The 21,972-nt window shown below is 33.6% G+C and overlaps 1 protein-coding gene across 2 annotated transcripts in view; it reads left to right on the plus strand.

Moving 5' to 3' along the window:
• Positions 1-21,972, plus strand: part of BLTP1 (bridge-like lipid transfer protein family member 1) — a 173,497-nt gene that overhangs the window by 65,171 nt on the left and 86,354 nt on the right. For both annotated transcript variants that reach the window (XM_069493730.1, XM_069493731.1), the window contains 14 exons: positions 2,367-2,617; positions 5,703-5,961; positions 7,452-8,289; positions 11,087-11,157; positions 11,675-11,848; positions 12,932-13,052; positions 14,076-14,222; positions 14,609-14,736; positions 15,498-15,697; positions 18,094-18,291; positions 18,980-19,191; positions 20,690-20,841; positions 21,290-21,440; positions 21,612-21,764. In XM_069493730.1, the coding sequence (XP_069349831.1) occupies positions 2,367-2,617; positions 5,703-5,961; positions 7,452-8,289; positions 11,087-11,157; positions 11,675-11,848; positions 12,932-13,052; positions 14,076-14,222; positions 14,609-14,736; positions 15,498-15,697; positions 18,094-18,291; positions 18,980-19,191; positions 20,690-20,841; positions 21,290-21,440; positions 21,612-21,764 (3,055 nt within the window). The remainder of the gene's footprint in view (positions 1-2,366; positions 2,618-5,702; positions 5,962-7,451; positions 8,290-11,086; positions 11,158-11,674; positions 11,849-12,931; positions 13,053-14,075; positions 14,223-14,608; positions 14,737-15,497; positions 15,698-18,093; positions 18,292-18,979; positions 19,192-20,689; positions 20,842-21,289; positions 21,441-21,611; positions 21,765-21,972) is intronic.

Raw genomic sequence — 21,972 nt, forward strand, 5'->3', positions numbered from 1 at the left:
CAAATAACACTGTCTCTCTCACCCCAGCTTTTTATTCCAATTCATCGTTCCTAGAAACCACCACTCTATCATCATATACTGTATAAAACTCTTCCTTTTATGGGCCTTCCAAACTCTAAAGGGAAGACTAAGTATGTGTATTTCCATTGGTTTTTTTTTTTTTATGTTTTATAGCTTTATCGAGATATAGTTGACAATGTACACTGCAATTTTTTTTTTTTATTTTGGAGTATTACGAGGGTACAAATGCTTTGGTTACATGAATTGCCTTTGCACTGACCAGATTATATAGGCAATTAGTTTCATTATTAATAGATTAATGTTTCTTAAAAGTATAGTTCCTAGACCACCAGCATCAACTTCTCCTTGGAACTTGCTAGAAATTTACATAATCAAGCCTACCAAGACCTCAGTCAGAAACTCTGGGAGTGGAGCCCAGCTACCCTTATTTTAACAACCCCTTTAGGTGTTCTAACATAAGCTAAAGTTTGAGAACTAATGCTTTGGTTATACAAAGATAGGGGAAGGAAGCTAACATTTGTTGTGTAACTTACGTATTCCAGATTTTGCATCAGGTGCTTTATGTGTGTTATACTGTTTAATCGTTGGAACAATCTTATTAGATATATCATACCACCATTTTACACATGAGGAAATTGAGGCTGAGAGATGTTAACTAACTTGCCTAAATTTCTGGAGTTACTAAGTGGCACAGCTAGAATTTGAACTCAAATTTGAATTATAGGACTCCGAAGGCATTCATTCTAAGATTTTGCTGCACAAATTAAGTAAAAATGTCTATTGTGTTTATAAGATTTTTTAATTTTGATAGTGCTTCAAGAAATTTTTGCCAAATGACTTAATACAGAAGTGATTTGAAATTGATAACATCTAATTGAAGTACATTTTTCCTTCTGTCTTCTCTAGACTGATGTTCTACTTCTAACTTGATCTATTCATTCCACCTCATATTTCACATCTCAAATATTACTTTTTTAAAGGTTTCCCTTGTTTTCTTTGTCACAACACCCTGTTTACTTCATAGCACTTACTACAATTTCCGATTAGATATTGTTTATGGCCTAGCTTTGACTCTGTATTATAAACCATATGGGTAAGGACTGTATCAGTTTTACTTAGCATGATACTAGGCACTTGATACATATATTCAAGGAATAAAAAAGAATGTAAAATGAAGATGATGATACCTATTCTGTCTGTGAAGGTCCTAAAAATCCAAGGAGATAATACATGTGAAAATACTTAGAAAAATGGACTACAAGTGTAAGGTTATTTTATTATATAAGATAAAAAAAAGAGAATAAAGATATATCTCGGCTGGGCGCGGTGGCTCATGCCTGTAATCCCAGCACTCTGGGAGGCCGAGGTGGGAGGATCGCTTGAGGTCAGGAGTTCGAGACCAGCCTGAGCAAGAGGGAGACCCCCGTCTCTACTAGAAAGAGAAAGGAATTATATGGACAACTAAAAATATATAGAAAAAATTAGCTGGTCATGGTGGTCCATGTCTGTAGTCCAGCTACTCGGGAGGCTGAGGCAGGAGGATTGCTTGAGCCCAGGAGTTTGAGGTTGCTGTGAGCTAGGCTGACGCCATGGCACTCTAGCCTGGGCAACAGAGTGAGATTCTATCTCAAAAAAAAAAAAAAATAAATAAAAATAAAATCTCAGATTTGTATTGTATAATATTTTTTAAGAAAGGAGTTAGTACTGAAAGATTTGTGAGTCACTTACACAGAGCCCAAAGAAGTTTACATATATTCTTAATACTTTATTTGTAGATCTCATTACAAGAGAGTAGAACTGGATAATTGTTTTTCTCTACAATGTAGAATAGTTCGTTATTTTAGTTTTATTGAGAAATAGTTTCCTACTTGCTGCATATTTATAATTTTTGGTGTATTAAATTTGCAATGTGAAATAATTTCTGAAATGCTACGGGTAATGAGTTATCTATTAAGCATAATCTATACTAATAGTTTTGTACATTTTTAGATTAATGTTTTAAAACTTTAGTCTTTTTGACAACATATACTACTGTTTTAAAACTGAATTTAAATGTCTAATTTTTATATTTGCTTCTTTTTAACTCTTCTTTTAAATGTATGCTATATTTCTGTCATTGTTCCTACTTACTTCCATCTCATTTACTGTGGTAATACTGTTTTGTTTTCTTTTAGAAAGGTAAAATGATTAAACAGACATAACCAGAGTAGGAATAAAACTTTGTGCTTACTTTTAAAAATATTAAAAATTAATTTATATTTAATTATTTGCCAAAAAGTTTTTCATTTCTTAATGAGTTTTTTTAATTGTTATTTTTTGTTTGTTTTGTTTTGGGTTCTATTTAGATTGTGGTTTTTGTGGCCAGATGACACCCTGAAGAATAAGAGGTGTAGAAACAAGTGTGGTTGTCTTGGTGGTTGCAAATTCTTTGGTGGCACAGTAACTGGCCTAGATTTCTTCAAACTTGAGGAGTTGACGCCTTCCAGTAGCTCTGCATTTTCCAGCACGAGTGCAGAGTCTGATATGTATTATGGACAGTCTCTGCTGCAGCCTGGTGAATGGATTATTACTAAAGAAATTCCCAAAATTATAGATGGTAAGAAAATGTGTTGTTTTGTCTTGTGTGCTAATCTTTTATTACCCTTACCCCTACTCCATTCTGAGAGAAGTTCAATGTTACTTTGTTTTACTCAATTAATTTTTTTGTCATCTTCCGGGTATGGTTTAATATAATCAATCCACCTTTGTTTTGCAGATGACTTAGCTGAAGCCAGAAAAGACCAGTGATTTTTTTCAGAGTTACATAGGGCAGAAGGTCTACTAATCGGATCTCCTATTGTTGACACGGGTGGCATTCCTCGCAAGGCTTTATTCTAAATATTTCCTTATATATCATTATTTTCCCATAACCCAGCTTCCAAAGATATACTTAGGAATAGCTGTGCTTCCAAGTAACAGTTGTTTTACCATCTTACACTTATAGGAAAACTTATCAATAAAAATATTTATACTGTTGGCCCCATGTTACCAGCTACTTTTATAAAATATTTTCTTTATCACTAAAATTAAACATGACAAGAGAAATCTGGTCTTTTCTTAGTCTTTAGGATAACTTCATAAATACATTAGTTTGGTGTGAGCAGTGGAAAGGTGGCTTTGAGTATATTATTAATAGATTTAGATTTATCTAGTGTCTTCAAAGACTTCAGAAATGGATTTTCCTTTGGGTTTTCTTGTGTGTTTCCACGATTAAGTGCAATATTTACTGTTTAAGTTGCCATGCTGCAGAGATGTGAAATGTAGAAGAGTCTTGATATTTTACCAATATTTAGCCTTTTTATCTTGATCCAATTAAAAACATTAACTTAGCTCTGCCTTTTGTCAGTAGACAAAGAAAGATAGGAAAGAAGTAGTTTTAACTTTAAGAATTTACCAGATTGATTTCCCATGTGTAGAAGCTCTTAGAGGAAAGAGCTGGACTCCATATGCTAAATTCCTCTTTAAATTATTTTTCACTGAATAGTAATACAAAAGTGTGTACATGTTATTTTAAGGTCATTTTACTTTAGGAGTTTTGCTAGAACAAGAGCAGATTATCCTATAAAAACAGCAAACACCAAAACTTGTTGGCATTTAAAGGATAAGGTAGATGCTAATAATTTAGCTGTATTCTTACAGTACTTTTTTGCATTTGAATACAGTTCATTTTTAAAGGTTTATGCTGACATTTTCTGATTTAATCCCCAAGCTACCATGTGAGGTAGATATTATCCCTATTTTATAGTGAGGAAACTGAGGCTCATCACTGAGACTAAGTTGCACAAAGTTATATAACAAATATGTCTCCATACAAAGGAAAAATTTTGTAAAATTTGGTAATGAATATTTTGTAAATAAAGGTACGTTTAGCTACAATTTCCCATTTTCCCTATGTATGGCAACTTTTGGGACATCCTGTAGAATCAGGGCCATTGAAGTGACTTTGGTGTTCTTTCTACTGTACTACAGCTGGCACTAATTATAAAGACTACTTGATTTTCTAGTCTGCATATCAAAACTGAACTATAACAAACTCAAAGAAGAAAATCTGCAGGGAATTTTTACATGGTGTGAAAGGGGAAAAATAGTAAATTCCCTTTCTAACATTGAACAAAGCAAAGCTAATTATAATTTGTATAATGTGTAATAGGGAATGTTTATACCTCCTGATGATTCTCTCTATAGTGAGTTGTAAATGCTAATTGCATTAAGTTTCTTGTCCAGGAAGACTGGAATTAGCACCTACACATGTAAATGAGTTTCTGATTGTTGAGTCTTTCAGAAACTGAGTACAGATGTACAACTGAGTACAGATGCCCGATAGAATCAAGGAGGGCGTATTGGTAAAATTAAGGATCTATTTGGAGGTCAGTGAACACTAGGTTACTATATCACTTAGAAGTGAATTAAAGCTATTTTTCTTTTACTTCTGTTTTACATTTGTGGCACTAGAAGTAAATAGTATCATACTGTAAGTTCATAAGTCGTCTTACCCCTTGTATTCCATCTAGAACTACATTCTGTTCAGGGAGATGCTTGCAGTATGAAATATCCAGTCTACTGGATAATTTTTGGTCCTCTTCTTGGCATCTTAACTGTTGGCCACTCCCTTGAAGCACATTTTCCTCTTGACTTGATAGTACATTTCAAAATTTCCTCCCACCTTCTTTTCTATTCCTTCTCAATCTGCTAGTTCTGCTAGCAGGTTTTCCTTTAACATGGATAACACAGAATGGCTGGAGGAGAGGGGGAGATGAGCAAGAGTTATTTTTTGGATGTAAGCAGCAACAGGACTCTCCTTTTATTCCTCCCCCACCTGCCCCCAATTTCACATCACAGGGTCCTTTATGAAACTTTGAAACAGTGGTGCTTCGCTCTGGCTGTGAAGTCATTATTTATTCATTCACAAAACGATTTATTGAGTGTTTTCTGTGTTTGAGGCACTGTTCTAGGTACTGGAAGTACATCTATGAAAATACACTGAAAAATGATACAATCCCTGTTCTCATTGAACTTTTAGAACAAATAGGGAAGAATGTTTAAAATAAGTAAATCTTAGTAAAGATATATACTGTCTTTCATACTATTCTTGAAGGATTTCTGTAAGTTTAAAAATTTTCTTTTTTCTTTTTTTTCTTTCTTTTTTTTTTTTTTTCGTGAGACAGAGTCTTACTCTGTCGCCTGGGCTAGAGTGCCATGGTGCATGGTGTCAGCCTAGCTCACAGCAACCTCAAACTCCTGGGCTCAAGTGATCCTCCTGTTTCAGCCTCCCGAGTAGCTGGGACTACAGGCACACACCACCGTGCCTGGCTAACTTTTTCGATTTTTATTAGAGATGGGATCTCGCTCTTGCTCAGGCTGGTCTTGAACTCCTGACCTCAAGTGATCCTCCTGCCACAGCCTCCCAGAGTTCTAGGATTACAGACATGAAAAATTTTCAAATAAAAGGTTAAAAAAAGAAAAAATTCACCATTCGTGGTCTTTATAGGTATCTTTCTATAGTGTTTAACATATTGCTATGTGAAATGAGATACTTTTGCTTTTTAAAAATGATTATACTTAAAACAGGGAATTAAGTTGTCATGCTTTTCATAAATTGCTTTTGAATTTTTTGTGTTCACTTACCCACCTTTTTGTTCTAGGTAATGTGAATAGCATGAAGAGGAAAGAATGGGAAAACAAACCAGTGGGAATAGAAGTAGAGAGAAAAACTCAACACCTTAGTCTTCAAGTACCATTACGATCTCATAGCTCATCGTCTTCCTCAGAAGAGAATAGTAGTTCTAGTGCTGCACAACCTTTATTGGCTGGTGAAAAGGAAAGTCCTTCTTCTGTTGCTGATGACCATTTGGTTCAAAAAGAGTTCTTGCATGGTACAAAAAGAGATGATTGTCAAGTAAGGTCAGTATTCAGTTAGATTTAGAAACTTGACCATAATAGGATTATAGTTGTTTAAAATTGTTGCAAGAGAAACTTCTTCCCTCTTTGTTCTTCCACTTTAAAAAAATTTTTCATGCACCCAAATATATTATGAAATGTCAGTTTACTATTGTCTTGCTGATTATAGAAGTAATACATATATATTTATTCTAAATATGAGGAAAATGCAGAAAAGTATAACGAAAATAAATGTTTCTTGATATCCTACCTCTCAGAGTGAATCACTGTTAACATTTGGGTATTAGCCTTCCAGTGGATATTTTTTGGTCCTCCTCTTGGCACCTTAATAGTTGACTGCTCCTTTCTTGAAGAACATTTTCCTCTTGACTTGATAGCACATTTCAAAATTTCCTCCCACCTTCTTGGTTTTCCTTTTCAATCTCTATTTCCATATCCTTCACTTTTCCTTCCTTCCTTCTTTCTCTTCCTCTCATATCCTGCCACTTGTTGACTATTGTTATTTATTTGGACTCTGTTCTGTATCATTTTCTCCATTCATTCTGTGCTATTTCCCTAGACAATCTCAATAAATGTTTGGCTTCAACCATGATCTTTAGCTAACATTTTTTAAATGTACAACTCCAGCCAAAACTTTGTCCCTACCAGCCTAGCTACCTTCTTGGTATTTCTACTTGATGTTTCATGGAGACTTCAAACTCAACATATTAAAAATGGCCTTATTTCTGTCATTCTCAACTTGTTCTGTTTCAGTAAAAGACACTACTATATCTGTTGTTAAACTCAGAAATATTGGAGTTATCTATGACTTTTTCCTCTCTTTCAATCCTTCTCCAGGGCCCCTGATATTTTTTGTTGGACAAGCTTTTAAAGGATGTTGGAAAAAAAAAAAAAAAAACGAAACTCTTGACCAGGTGCCATGGCTCACGCCTATCATCCTGAGCCTGAGGCAGGAAGATTGCTTGAGGCCAGGAGTTTAAGACCAGCCTAGGCAATATAACATGGACCCCATCTCCACAAAAAACTTAAAAAAAAAAAAAAAATTGGCCTGGCATGGTGGTGTGTGCCTGTAGTCCTAGCTATTTAGTAGGCAGAACCAGGAGAATTGCTTGAACCTAGGAGTTTAAAATTGCAATGAGCTATGATCACACCACTGCACTCTGGCCCAAGTGACAGAGTGAGACTCTGTCAAAAACAAACAAACTTATAAATGCATCAGTGTCCATGGATTATGGATAAAAGATTATACTCTGGGTTTAAGTTTTTGTGTTTTAAGCTGCCTCAATTTTTTTTTTTTGAGCTATATGGGGGGCATGAACACATTATGTGTGCTACTTTCAATGGATATTATATTGTAAAAATTTTAGATTTTCTTTTATTTATAAAATGAATGATTACAATTACTAAAAGGATTTTTATACATACTTACATTTTTGCTTAGAGTAAATTATTTGATGTATAGAAAATAGTAATAGCTTTGCTTTCTGTTTTAGTGTTCCTACAGAAATTTCAGGAAACAGCCCTGTGTCTCCTAATACTCAGGACAAATCAGTAGGTCAGTCTCCTCTTAGATCTCCTTTGAAACGACAAGCCTCTGTCTGTTCCACCCGACTTGGAAGTACCAAGAGTCTTACTGCTGCTTTCTATGGGGACAAGCAGCCTGTTACAGTTGGAGTCCAGTTTAGTAGTGATGTCTCTCGAAGTGATGAGAATGTACTGGATTCACCGAAGCAGAGGAGAAGTTTTGGTTCATTCCCATATACACCATCAGCAGACTCTAATTCATTTCATCAATATCGATCAATGGATTCCAGCATGTCAATGGCTGATAGTGAAGCCTACTTTTCTGCAGCTGAGGAATTTGAGCCCATTAGCAGCGATGAAGGCCCTGGAACTTATCCGGGTAGAAAAAAAAAGAAAAAGCAAACCCAGCAGATTGACTACAGTAGGGGTTCCATATATCACAGTGTAGAAGGACCACTTATTGGCCACGGAGAAAGCATTCAGGATTCCCGAACTCTGCCATTCAAAACTCATCCTTCCCAGGCTTCATTTGTTTCTGCATTAGGTGGAGAAGATGATGTTATAGAACATTTATATATTGTAGAAGGTGAGAAAACAGTGGAGAGTGAACAGATTACTTCTCAGCAACCTGTGATGAATTGTTATCAGACTTACCTTACTCAGTTCCAGGTAATTAATTGGTCAGTTAAGCATCCAACCAACAAAAGAACCTCTAAGTCCTCATTGCATCGTCCCCTTGATCTGGATACACCAACCAGTGAAGAAAGTTCATCATCATTTGAACAGCTTTCTGTTCCAACTTTTAAGGTATAGACCAAATCATTAGTTTTCACTGCTATATTTATTTAGAAAAATAGACTTTTAAGAAATTGTTTTCAAAATTACTTTCTCATTTAGCTACTTTTCTGAAAGGTAGACTTTCTGAAGTCATAGTTTTATATATGACAGATCTCAGGGTTATTGTAAATTTAAGCAAATTAAATTGAGGAATGATTTAAGATTTGATTGCCAGTATATTAATCTAATCAATTAAAAAATATTCTGTGTCTACATTATACTCTTAAGATTGGGATCAAGTCTCTGAATTCATATTTTCTGTCTTAAAAATAAAATTTTGAAATTGTTCTTTATAGTTCTTTCCCCTAATCCATAACTGTTTCCATGCAAAGCCAGTTCCATTCACTTGACATTTGAGTGCTTATAATTTAGTATGGATGTGGTTATTGTGCATTTCTGTAATGTGTTCTGAAAATGGCTTTCTTAGGTAAGCCAAAAACACCTCAAAATGAATTTAGCGGTAATAGCAAATATGAAAACTATTTTTAAAATGATAAATTATAAGAAAAGTTTTTATGATGTTAAAGACAAATTAAGTATATAAAGTCTTATGGAACTGATGAATAATGTTCAGGAATCTTATATAGTTTATATGTATATGCATATATGTGTGTGTATACATATACCATACTTATTTGAAGTGACTAAATGTTAATTTATTTAATCATTCTTAATTCAGGTATTTATTATACATGGCTGTGTGCCAGGCATTTGATGTACAGTAGTGAGGGAACTGGACATGGACCTTACAGTTTAGAGGAGGAAGACAATCAGTAGATAAACAGATAGATATATGATTACAAATTGAGGAGAGTCTTAATGAAGGTAATCAGAGGATGCTGGAAGAGAGAATAATGGCAGGACGGGGCTACCTAGCTTGTATTGATATGGAAGGTGTATCTGAGGAGATAATATTTAAACTGAAACTTGAAGGATGAAGAGGAATTGAGGATGGGAAGACCTAGGAGCACTGCATTCCAGGCAGAGGCTACCGCCTTCCTAAAGTCCTAAGGAGCAAAAGAGGTCAGTGTGCCTGAGAAATAGTGAGTGGGGAGACTTACTCATGATGAAGCTGGAGACCTAAACAAGACCTTGGCATCAGGAGTTTGAATTTTATTTTAATTTTATTTATTTATTTAACGCGTGAGAACTTTAAGGAAATGTGATGTGATCCCATGTACTTTGGCTACTAAGTGGAACTGAATTGTCATTAAGCAAGAGAGGAAATGAGGTGATCATTTAGGAGGCTGTTGCAGTAGTCTGTGTAAGAGATGACAGGGGCTTGCATTTAAGATGTATTAGTAATGATGGAAATGTGACAAATGCCGTTGAATATCCTCACAGATATATGCAGGCATTTGAGTAATATGTATTGAAGGATGAAGAAGCATTAGTGACAGTTTCAAAGTTGTGGTTTTAACTTTTAAGGTTGTGTTCATTTCTTATCTTGCCCAAGATAAATTGGCCATGCTAAGATTTCAAAATGTTCTCTTTATTCCATGTGGAAATACATTGGTATATGAGTTTTCCAGGATAAAACTGAATGGTACTTGCTGTGCAGAGCAGTACCTGAGAAAATGGAAATTTCTCAGTGTTTTAAGTAACTCTTTCTAGTTTGATTAGGCAGTTAAATCTCTGGAGAAGATAATTCAAGGGATTAATATATTTAGACAACTTTTAAAATAGAACATAAAATAGAATGGTTGTTACCAAAAAGACAACTGAACACTTGTGTGTTGGCAAGGATGTGAAGAAATTGAACCCTTACACACTGTTGGTAGGAATGTAAATTAGTACAGCCATTATGAGAAACAGTATGGAGGTTCCTCAAAGAATTAAAAATAGAATTACCATATGATCCAGCAATTCCGCTGTTAGGTACATATCCAAAGACAATTCAGTACGTTGAAAAGATATCTGTACTCCCGCGTTCATTGCAGTACTATTGTCAATAGCCAAGATGTGGAATCAATCTCAGTGTCCATCAGTGAATCAACAGATAAAAAAAATGTGGTATTATATACAGTAGAATACTACTCATCCATGAAAAAGAAGGAAATCCTGTCATTTGCAACAATATGGATGAACCTGGAAGGTGTTACATTAAGTGAAATAAGCCAAACAAAAAGACAAAGGCCTCATGATCTCATTCATGCGGGATCTGAGCAGGCTGATCTCATAGAAGTAGTGAGTAGAAGGATGGTTACCAGTGGTGAGCTGTTAGGAAAAAAGAAACAGAACATAGGAAGTAAGAAAGTTATTTTTCCTCATTAAATCTGAATAACTGACTAGCATTTATAAAGGTTCAGTTTGGTTAGTCAGGTTCATTTGTTTATTTTATTTGTTATCTTTTATGGATGTAAAATACAAGTGTAGCTTTTCCTATAGTTTAATATTTCTGTGAGTCTCCTTTCCACTTAAAAACTGGTTGTAGTAGAAGACGAAAATTAGCTTGAGTAAAAAGCTCCATTTAAAAAGGAACTCTGGAGGAAAGACATTTGAAACACTTGCTTTTAATTCTTAGTTGTAGTCCTTTACTCTCTTACTGCTCATCCCTCACAACCCTGCTCTGCCATTTATTGACTAAACAAAATGAAATAACCAATTGAATATTTTCTGTGATTTTTCTCAATTTATCTGTTAAATATTCATATCAAATATATCAAAATCATATTAACAAGAAATTTGGATGTTCACAAATATCAGTTGCTATATAAAATTGAAGAAATCATATAAAAATTCTAGACTGTAATATTTTATATTCTAGGTTATCAAGCAGGGACTTACAGCTAATTCTTTGCTAGACAGAGGCATGCAACTTTCAGGATCAACTTCAAAGTAAGTAAAGATAATATACTTTTAACATTTAAAATCAATCTTCCTTGATTCTGAGAGAGGTAGAGTTTATTCTGAGTAGTAACCATTCTTTATTTGAGTATGGATTTATTTTAAGAATAAATTTGCTCAAATAATTCAGTCCTTTTGTCTGTCATGGCTTTGGCTACTTTTAATAAGTAGTCAGTAGCATTTCTATTAAATATACTGTGCAAGCCGTAACTTGACATATCAAAATTGGGGACTCATAAAAATTCAGTATTGTATTTTTTACATTTTAGAAAAGGTCCATCAAGTAGATATATCAAAAAATTTCCTCATTTGATATATTAACCATCTATGGTCAGTTTTCATTTTAGTGCTTCTTTTGGCCTGTCATTGAGACATAAAATATCAAATCCAATTCCATGAAATTTTTAGTTGAAATAAATGTGTGTGTTTTACTCATCTTAAGGAAGCTCTAACTTCTATTCTTGTTCATGGTCTTTTTAATATATGCTTTGCTTGTTAAATTGTGTAGTACACCATATACTCCACTGGATAAGAAAGTCGTTGATAACACAGATGATGAAACATTAACAGAAGAGTGGACCCTGGATCAACCAGTCTCCCAGACCAGGACAACAGCCATAGTTGAAGTAAAAGGAACTGTTGATGTTGTTCTGACTCCCCTGGTTGCTGAAGCTTTAGACAGGTATTGCCTTTGTCTAAAAATGTGACTATTACTTTATAAAATGATAACTGTATGTGATATAAGTATACATAATATGATATGTTCATATAGAAGATTGTTGATGATAGCTATTTTGGTTGATTAAAAATGAAAATTTATTTAAAGAGTTCTTTGTTTTAGTTATCATATTATTTTCTCAGCCTAAATAATTACATTTGTCCCTCTGTATCTGCAGGAGCTTGGTTCCAGGACCCTTATGGATACTAAAATCTGCTGATGCTCAAGTCAGCCCTGGGGAACTTATAGATACAAAAAGTTGGCCCTCCATATCTGTGGGCTCTGTATCCCATGAATATTGTATTTTGAATAATATATTTTCAGTCTGCAATTGGTTGAATATGTGGATGTGGAACCCATGGATACAGAGGACTAACTGTATAATATTATAATAATTATATTACAATATATTTCTAATTTTTGCTTTTGGGCTAATGAGCATAAAATGATCAAATACTCAGGAACTACTTTTTATGTTTCATATTCTCACTACTATCTAGTTAATGAAGGGATAAAGGGGGAAATAATAAGAGTCTCTGTCTTGCAAGGAGCTTATAGTCTTTCGAGGGAGACAAAACTAACATGAATAAAAATGAGAACAGAGCATAATGGAAGTTGTGTGGAAAACACAGAGTGCTGAATGAGGGGAGAAAAGAAGGGGTTCGGTGGGGACCAATTTTCATCAAAGTCTTTCTTTTACTGCAAAGGTATATAGTTTTCTACAATAGCTTACATTGTTACAATTCTTATGAGATGTCATACAAATGAGGTATGTAGGAAATCATCTTTAGAAGATTGTAAAAGAAAACACCATTGCCCAATCTGGAACACGTCATCTTGGGGTAGGGATGGTGACAGTGGGGATAAAATCTCAAGTACCGTTTCCTTTGTATAATTTCTGAAAATGCAGCTTAGAAATTCTCATTTCAGTGTTGAAGAATTATCATATATATTCAAATGTGCTAAATTTCACTGATATGTTTAGATAAACTAGGTTATAGGATTAGTGTTATTGAAATTTTTCATTTACTGTTTTTCCCTCCTCAGATACATTGAAGCAATGGTTCATTGTGCTAGTACCCGACATCCAGCTGCAATTGTAGATGATCTTCATGCCAAAGTCCTTAGGGAAGCTGTCCAAAATAGCAAGACCACCTTTTCAGAAAATGTAAGAACTCTTTTATTCCATGAGCATAGCAAATTTTGTATCATGTGTACAGAATATCCAAAGCTGGAAAAACCTGAATGTATCAAAATTTTATTTGCAAGTTAAATCAGAATATATAGACATGTTCTGAAAGCCTTTATATGTATTGGCTTCATAAAAGATAGCATATATAATTGTACTATGGATTGAAAAGTAGTAAAAATATTTATTAAAAAATAGCTTTATTTTTTCTTTTATTTTGAAAATAGCTTAGTTTGAAGCTTTTTCTAAAGAGCTTTGGCCCTGAGTGAATGAACATTCTTTAGGATTGATACTCTACTTTCCTAAGAAAGCAAAGCTGCTTGCTTTTTGACTTTCCTTTACGATTAGCTGAGTTGTCTCTTAATATTACTTTTGAGATTATTATTGTTCATTTTAATAAATCAAATCACTACCTCCTATTATGTGATATTCTACTGATGCTGTGGTTCTAGCCACGAAGCCAGCTGCTTTGCAGTCACATCTCGGGCTCTTCTGGTGATTCTCCATTTGATTGTCAAATTTATTTGGATCGTATTTGTACCAGGGACCAGAGGAGAGGTGAAAGTGAGGCTGATTATTTTTAGTGAACCAATTATTTAATATATATTGACATTTCATGTGATAGGGAGTTAGGGTAGTTGAGATTAAAAAAAAAAAAAAGAAATTTGAAAATATTCCCAGCCAACAAGGAGCCAATTATCAGAGACCAAGTCTGCCTTCAAGTCAGAGTTTAGTGATCCTAAAAGAAAGCTTATAATTACTATTATCATTTTTTCTGTCTTTTTCTCTATAGGCTGATTTCACTTTAGTATATATTACTTTTCTCAATTCTGAAGCTACCAGTCTATTTCCTAGCTTTTCTAAGGTTTGGATTTTAAGATGGGGTATTAAACCAGTGGCTGCTAGCACATAGATGGGCACAGTGACAAAGCAAGGTGCTGTTGTGGGTGATGTGGAAATTATGAAAGTTCTGTGAAATAATTCCACTTTCAACCATTTTAGTTATCTTCCAAACAAGATGTTCGAGGAACAAAAACTGAGCACCCTATAATAGGAACAACTAACCAAGGACAAGCACAGACAAATCTTATAATGAAGCAAGATAACGTAACAATTAAAGGTCTTCAGACTAATGTTAGCATACCAAAGGTAACTATTTAATATTTTAAAAATTTTTTCCTGAAAGAGGAGAACATTTTGGTGGTCTTTTATCCTTTGCATCTACCAAAGAGAATGGTGGTAGAACAGTGTGTAATATCAAAATATTTTATTCCTTTGATCATCTAATGTAGAGTTAATGTAATATAATTTACTTAAGCAGAATATTAGGTAATAGTCAAATATCCCATATCCATCCAGTAAATATTTAATTATGATTATTTTATGAGCCTGTATTTATAATCCTTGTCTTCATCTCTCTCAGATGCATAAATATGCCATCTTAACAGTAGTTTTTCATTTCTTTGTATATTTTATGTTTAAGTGATATGTTTTCACTTTTCAATTCTGAAATTTGTGACCTTTTTTGGTGTTAGATAAACTTATGTTTGTTACAAGCCTCAGTGGAAGAATCTCCAACTACAGCTCCTAGTAGGAGTGTGACTCATGTTTCCCTAGTGGCATTGTGTTTTGACAGAATTGCTACACAAGTTCGTATGAACAGGTAAGAAAGATTTTGTTAATCTGAGCTATTATTATCTTGCTGGATGTAAAAGCAAGCCTTGATCATCTTTTAAATACATTTCTCACAATTATAATGTTAAAACGGTTGAAGTCCAGAACTGCTGCAGCCATCTTGCGACCTGCCTGAGGATACAACATCCCCATACAGAGGAAGGCCAGGCCAAAATATTAGCAAGATAGTGGACCTGAACCCTTTGGCATAAGTTGACCTTAATGCTTGTGGCCCAAAAGTGTTCCTTATTGTTGAAGCAAGTTTGAATGGGTTTTCTGTAACTTGCAGCCTAAAGATCAAAATATCATGCATGCCCAGACCTGGAAATAAGTTATAAATTTGATCCCTTTTGCTAGATTACATCATCATTTCTAATATGTAATTTTATGATAAACAACTCATTGGAATCTGCCTGCTCTCATCAGATCCTATTCATTAACTTCATTTTACAGATACAAAACTGAGTCTCAGAGTTAAGTAACTTGTCCCAGGCTACAGTCCTGCTAAATAACTTGAACCTTGGTTTTCTATAATAACTCTGAAATTAAAATCTACTGCCTTTTTATCTAGTCTAAACTAACCTGAAATGAAGAGCAAAGGTGGAGTTAAATTCATTGCTAATTTCTAATGTAAAATAACAGAGTATGTGAATTGTTGCCATTATGCAATAGTAAAATTCATTTAGGTAAATGTTTTTACTGAGCTATATTATTTAATTGTTAACCAATTTACTTTCTTTTTTCATAAAGAGGTGTGGTTGAAGAGACTTCAAACAATGCAGAACCTGGTAGAACATCAAATTTTGATAGGTATGTTCATACCACTAAGATGCAACCTCAGTCATCTGGATCTCTCAGATCAAATGCTGGAGCAGAAAAAGGCAAAGAAATTGCAGCCAAGTTAAACATTCATCGAGTTCATGGACAACTTAGGGGTCTTGACACAACAGGTAGGATTCTACAACAAACATGTTTTTCCTGGGCATGTATAAATGTTAGAGGATTTTGCAAAAGGGAATATCATTGTTTTCCTTTGAATATTGCTATAGTTTGAGTATTTTATAAGAAAGAGAAAGATATTTCTACATATAGCAAACACATGATATCTAACTACTTACTACATCCTGTGCAGAATGGAGGGTAAACTTTGGTAAGAAAGTAAGTGGCATGGCCTCAAATTAAGAACTGCTTCTGTCTCCTATGTGTTTTCTTCATGTCATCTGCTTGCTCATTGTAGAACAGAGAAAGCGTGATCTTTATAGTCTTTCTTATTTTTAAAATTATTCTGTTTGTAACATTTTATTAAAAAGAATTAATTGCAATATATTAAAAAGAATTAATTGCAATATTAATCAAAACCAGAGAGCCTAGTCTGTAAAATATAGCAGCAATAAGAGTGATAGACATTCTTCTTAAAGTCCCTGGTGAGATAAAACAGAAAAGTTGAGATGTTACATACCATTTCAATGTTTTTGACTCTATTTAGTGTATTTTGTCATTTAGAGGTTTAAATCATCTCAGATTGTAAGATATTCAATCAAGAAAAATATTGGGTTTGTTAATTATATTTGAGATGATTGCTCTGCTAAAATCTTTATGTGGAACAGTTGACCAATCCTGAATGAATAAATGAATTCCTTGAGTTTGCTTACTGTATTTTATAGTTTCTGAGGGTTCCATGGTTTCAGTCTGCATTCTGGGTCTATGTAACTGTTGTGACTTTCTCAAGGCTTATTTTACCATTCTGTTTATGAAGCCAAAGGCATTTGACCAGAGATTTTCAAGAGACTTTTCATGACTACCTGAGATCTGTAGTCCTGAAACTTATGTGAAATATAGTGGCTTGAGTGAAACAAAAAGACTTCACAGCTCTGTAGTTTGCACTGGTAATCAGCTTGCACTTGGGTACAGACCATAGGCAGTACCTTATATAATTTTGAAAGATGCATTGTCCAGAAAAATCTATCATCAAAGACAAAACTCCCAGTGAAATTCCAAGGTGGACATTTGTGTAAAAATGTGGAAAACATGTAAATGTCTTTGCTTATATGTACATTAGATAACTGTCAAAAGGTACTCAATAATCTTATGACATTTGTTACCCACATAGGGAAGGGAAGTGTAGGTATCTGGATGTGGTGTTAGAAACTTTTTGTGGTATACTTTTTCATAATTTTTGGAACTTTGATCTATGTGAAAATATTACTTAAACAGGAAATTTAAGTACAATTCAAGTTAAATCCTCACTTTTGCTGGGCGTGGTGGCTCATGCCTGTAATCCTAGCACTTTGGGAGGTGAGGCAGGAGGATGACTTGAGCCTGGGAGTTCGAAGCTGCAGTGAGCTATGATGATACCACTGTGCTCTAGCTCAAGTGACAGAGCAAGACCCTGTCTCAAAAAAAAAAAAAAAGAAATTCTCACCTTATACCATATATCAGAATAAGTTCACGGGATTAGAGACAAATATAAAAGAATTAAATAATGAGAAAATTATAAGAAATGTAGGTGAATATTTACTGCCTGAGTAGGAAATACTTTCTAATCATAAATGCAAAGAATGGTATTTCCATATGGTGGAATATTATATAGCTATTAAAATGATATCTTTGAAAAATTTTTAATGATCTGAGGAAGTTATTGTGGTTTACTGTCACATGAAAAATGAGAACCAAAGCTGGGTTTCAAAAACGATCTCTAAAGGGCTTGAGGAGGCAATTTGCGTCAAATGTAAACAAGTTATCTCTGGGTGGTAAGTTTACATTTTGTATATTCTTTTTTTCCTGTATTCGTTTTCTGTAATCAGAGACAGAAATGAAAAGTAAGATAAAATAAAACTTCCAGGCACTCAGGATGTTAATTTCCATTATTGCATCTGTAAGCAATGGAATTATGACAACGTCTATGATAAATTATAGTTATATAAAATATGTTAGCATAAAGGAATCTTTTAGTAAAGGTAGTAATTTTCCTAGAAAAAATATTTTTCCTAAGGTTGGGTAATTAATTAAAATAATTTTTATTTTGTAAAATGATGAAAGTGTTTAAAACTGCTGTACAGCTGAATTATTTAAGAGCTTTTTAACTTTATATTTTTAGAATATCCTATAATCTTTCAGAAATGAATGCAATACTACCTTTGAGCAATTATTTGGTAATTATTTGGAATCTTCTTTTCTCCATCTTAGGCAACATTATTCTAAAAGTTAGTTCATTTGTTTATTTTTTTTTGACAGTACTAAGATATCTTCTTAAGACAACCAATGTGCCAAGTGTTTAAATTGTTTTTTTTTTTAAATATAAATTTCTGTCTTTAAAAATGGTAATTTTGCTTTCTTTTGATAATAGACATTGGGACCTGTGCCATCACTGCTATTCCTTTTGAGAAGTCCAAAGTTTTATTTACTCTAGAGGAGTTGGATGAATTTACTTTTGTGGATGAAACTGATCAGCAAGCTGTTCCAGATATAACTCGAATAGGTCCTAGCCAAGAAAAATGGGGTTGGATAATGTTTGAATGTGGACTTGAAAATTTAACCATAAAAGGTAAGCATTTTTTGTTGAATTCTGCTCAAATGGGGGACAAATTGGCCTTACATTGCTGAAATGTTTTGAAAATTGTAACTTTCAATAACCTGAATCAACATAATAAAACAGAAAATGTGCTATCTGGAATTATTTATGAAGGGTGGGTGCCCTGTCCCAATTGCTTAAGTGGAGCTTTTCTTCCACTTTGTGATTCAAAACTAGGCAGAGCACGAAGACCAAACCTCGGTGCTTGAAGAGCACTGTGATTCAGAAAAAATTCCTGAATAAAATATAAAACCACTCAGTTTCTTGAAAGTTTGCGTCTTTAACAACTGGATCTTTGATTAGTAGAGATTTGCCATATAGGATTTAAACATTGTAAATCCTTTATTCAGTGAAAAATACCGACTTAGAATTGTATTTGGTTTCTTATGTTACTTAATAATATTTTATAATAAAATAGGAAGGTTGAATTGTGCATAAGACTTTTTTTAGGTTTAGTCATTTATAATGTAGTAACTACTATACTAATAGTAGTTGTATATGCCTATAATTATTTAGCTGATAGTTCAGTCCTACATCACTTTTATAGATAAGGCCAAAGTCTTGAGAAAAAATGTTCTTTATGAAATTTTGTACAGATACTCTAGAGTACAGCATTGAGACATTTATCCACTGTTGTTAATAAATTCCTCTATTTTTATAGGAGGAAGACAGTCTGGTGCCGTGTTATATAATAGTTTTGGAATTATGGGTAAAGCTAATGTCACAGAAAGGGGTGGAGTGCTGACATCCAATAATTCTTCTGATTCTCCAACTGGCAGTGGCTATAATACTGATGTCTCTGATGACAATCTTCCATGTGACCGGACAAGCCCTTCTTCAGACTTAAATGGAAATTCAGTTTCAGATGAACAAGTTGGTGAATCTCTAATAATAATAATGCTTTGTGGAAAATAACTTAGAAAACTACACACCCAATTCAAAATTACTTTCTGGAGTATATTTTCTTGTCTTTCCCTATTTTGGATTTGTGATGTTTGCTTAAATGTTAGTCAAAGCATTTTGGTGAATATACTACTACTAGAATATAATTTCTGAAAGGTATCATAAGTATTAATATATTTATATCCATCTTGGTACTTACCATTATAACTTGCTTATATTAGGCACTTAATAAATATTTGTTGAAATAATGAATCAGTTGAATTTAAGAAAGGCAGGCCTTGTATGTTTTTAGCAGAAGTCATTTTTTAAATAATTAGTTCTGTTATTGGTAGTATTTTATGTAAGTTTTAAATATTTTTGTCAGTATCTGCTTATTTCAGTTAGAGTTCTGAATAATACCTTATATTTAACTCACTTTTTAATTTTGTTATGATAGAATTTCATGGTGATGAGTACAGTAAGAGTGACAACAAAAAATATTCAAAATTCTGGATTGCATAAAAGTGCTACTAACTGATTGGTGATGTTGGGCAAGTTACTTACCTTTTCATAAGTTTCTTCACCTGTAACAGGAGTATGGTAATATATTGACCTTACAGAGTTATGAAGATTGAAACAGAGGATACATATGAAATGCTTAATTCAGTACCTAGCACATAAAAAGAACTTAGTAAATGTTGTTCTTAAACACACATATATACATACCCTTCTGATCCTTTTGAAAATTAGATTAACTGAAAAGGAAAGAGAAAAACATCCAGAGAAACCAATGTGGTGTTGTAGCACATATTTTCAACTTGAAATTAAAAAAACTTGGTTTATAATCTTAAAAAATAATAATATGCTTCTTACCTTTCTGCATTCTGAAGAGTGGTGATTGCATATCTGAAAAATATTATTCCTGTTTCTCAATACAGAGAGTAATAGCATGTAAGATTTTTTTTATTATAAAGTGTTATTTATTTGAACATACGCTACAGTAGTATTTTTTATGACACTCTATTTGGAAGTTTGAAATATTCAGTTAAAATTTAATAGAAAGCAGAAGACCTTAATTCTATCACCCATTCTGCAACTTATTAATATAACTTCTGCAAATATATAATATTAATAGTTATAAGAGCTCTGGCTAGTCACAGACCTCTTTCTCTCTTACTTCATCTGGAAAAAGTAACGCTCAGCATCCCCAAACAAAAATGATCGCATGAAGTGATCAGTTGAAACCCTTTAGTTGTAAGATCTAGTGCAGTGGTTTTTCAGACTGTGCTCCTTGGAGATTCAAGGATCCATAGATATTTCTCACAATCAGAAGTTTAAGCTAAGCAAGGTTCATATTATCTATTTTATGTGAGAGTGTTATCTGTAGAACTTGATTTGATAAAAGGGTTTGCACCTAGGACATCAGTAAACCTCTGTGTTAGTGGTTTTAAGGGACTGTATCTTAATAATTTTTTGGTGTTTTATATAGGATGAAGGAGTTGAATCTGATGATTTGAAAAAAGATCTGCCTCTAATGCCTCCACCTCCAGATTCATGTAGCATGAAATTGACCATTAAGGAAATTTGGTTTAGTTTTGCAGCTCCCACCAATGTTAGATCTGCAACGCATACATTTTCTAGGTAAAAAGTTGTTGAAATGTAGTGTTATCCCTTGATGTTTCTTCTTTGTTTCAAGTAGCATACAATTCTTTTTCATATATATTTTTAATTTTCGGATATTTCTAGTATTAAAGTTGCCTCCTTTTCTATCATTCCTACTTGATACTTTCTGTAGACATTATTCTTACCTTGTTTGATGGCAGTTTCTTTCCTAGTACTTTAGTTTTATGTTTACATGTCCCTCTGCCTTAGACTTGTTTACTCTTTTTACTTCTGACAGGCTTTTTAAAATTTTTTTTCTATTGTCCATTTTTTACATTTCTTAGTTATGTTTTCTTAATTTATCAGTGGTTAAAAGGAAAAGAAAGTAGTTTTGCCTGAGTGAAATAGCCACTGGGTACAGTAGGTATGAGAAATTGAAATACAAATTTTGACACTTATTTTTATGATTTTTTATTTATTTTAAAAGGCAGCTGAACCTTTTAAGTACAGCAACTCCAGCTGTTGGTGCCTGGCTTGTTCCCATTGATCAACTCAAGTCATCCTTAAACAAGTTAGAAACCGAAGGAACCTTGAGAATTTGTGCTGTTATGGGATGCATAATGACAGAAGCATTAGAGGTATGTCTTTAAACATTACAAGTATCAGACAAACTTTGGTATTGAAAATGATCCCTTATTATTAATCATTATGGGATGATATCGAACCTGCAAGTTCTTAATTACCAGATATCTTTTATTTGTAGAATCTTTCATGCATACCATTCTAAATCTTTTGTGGCTTGGTTTCAGAATAAAAGTGTACATTTTCCCCTAAGAAGTAAGTACAACAGACTTACAAAAGTTGCCCGCTTTCTCCAAGAAAATCCTTCATGTTTGCTGTGTAATATACTGCATCACTACCTGCACCAGGCAAATTACTCTGTCATTGATGATGCTACAATGGTGAGTTACTGAAACCATGTTAGCTTTAAAGAAGCCTCTGTTCTGTTGCAGGAGCACTGACACACAGGGGTTGAGATGCATGTGGGAAGTCCAAAGGAGAAATCTGGTTAGAAATACACGTCAATAGATAAAATCGTGTTCAGATGAATGATTTGGGAGTTGCCAGCATAAAGGTGTTAGTAGAAGCTGTGACATAGAGGAGATTTCT

The sequence above is a fragment of the Eulemur rufifrons genome, chromosome 18 (assembly GCF_041146395.1).
Source record: "Eulemur rufifrons isolate Redbay chromosome 18, OSU_ERuf_1, whole genome shotgun sequence".
NCBI classification, from domain to species: Eukaryota; Metazoa; Chordata; class Mammalia; order Primates; family Lemuridae; genus Eulemur; species Eulemur rufifrons.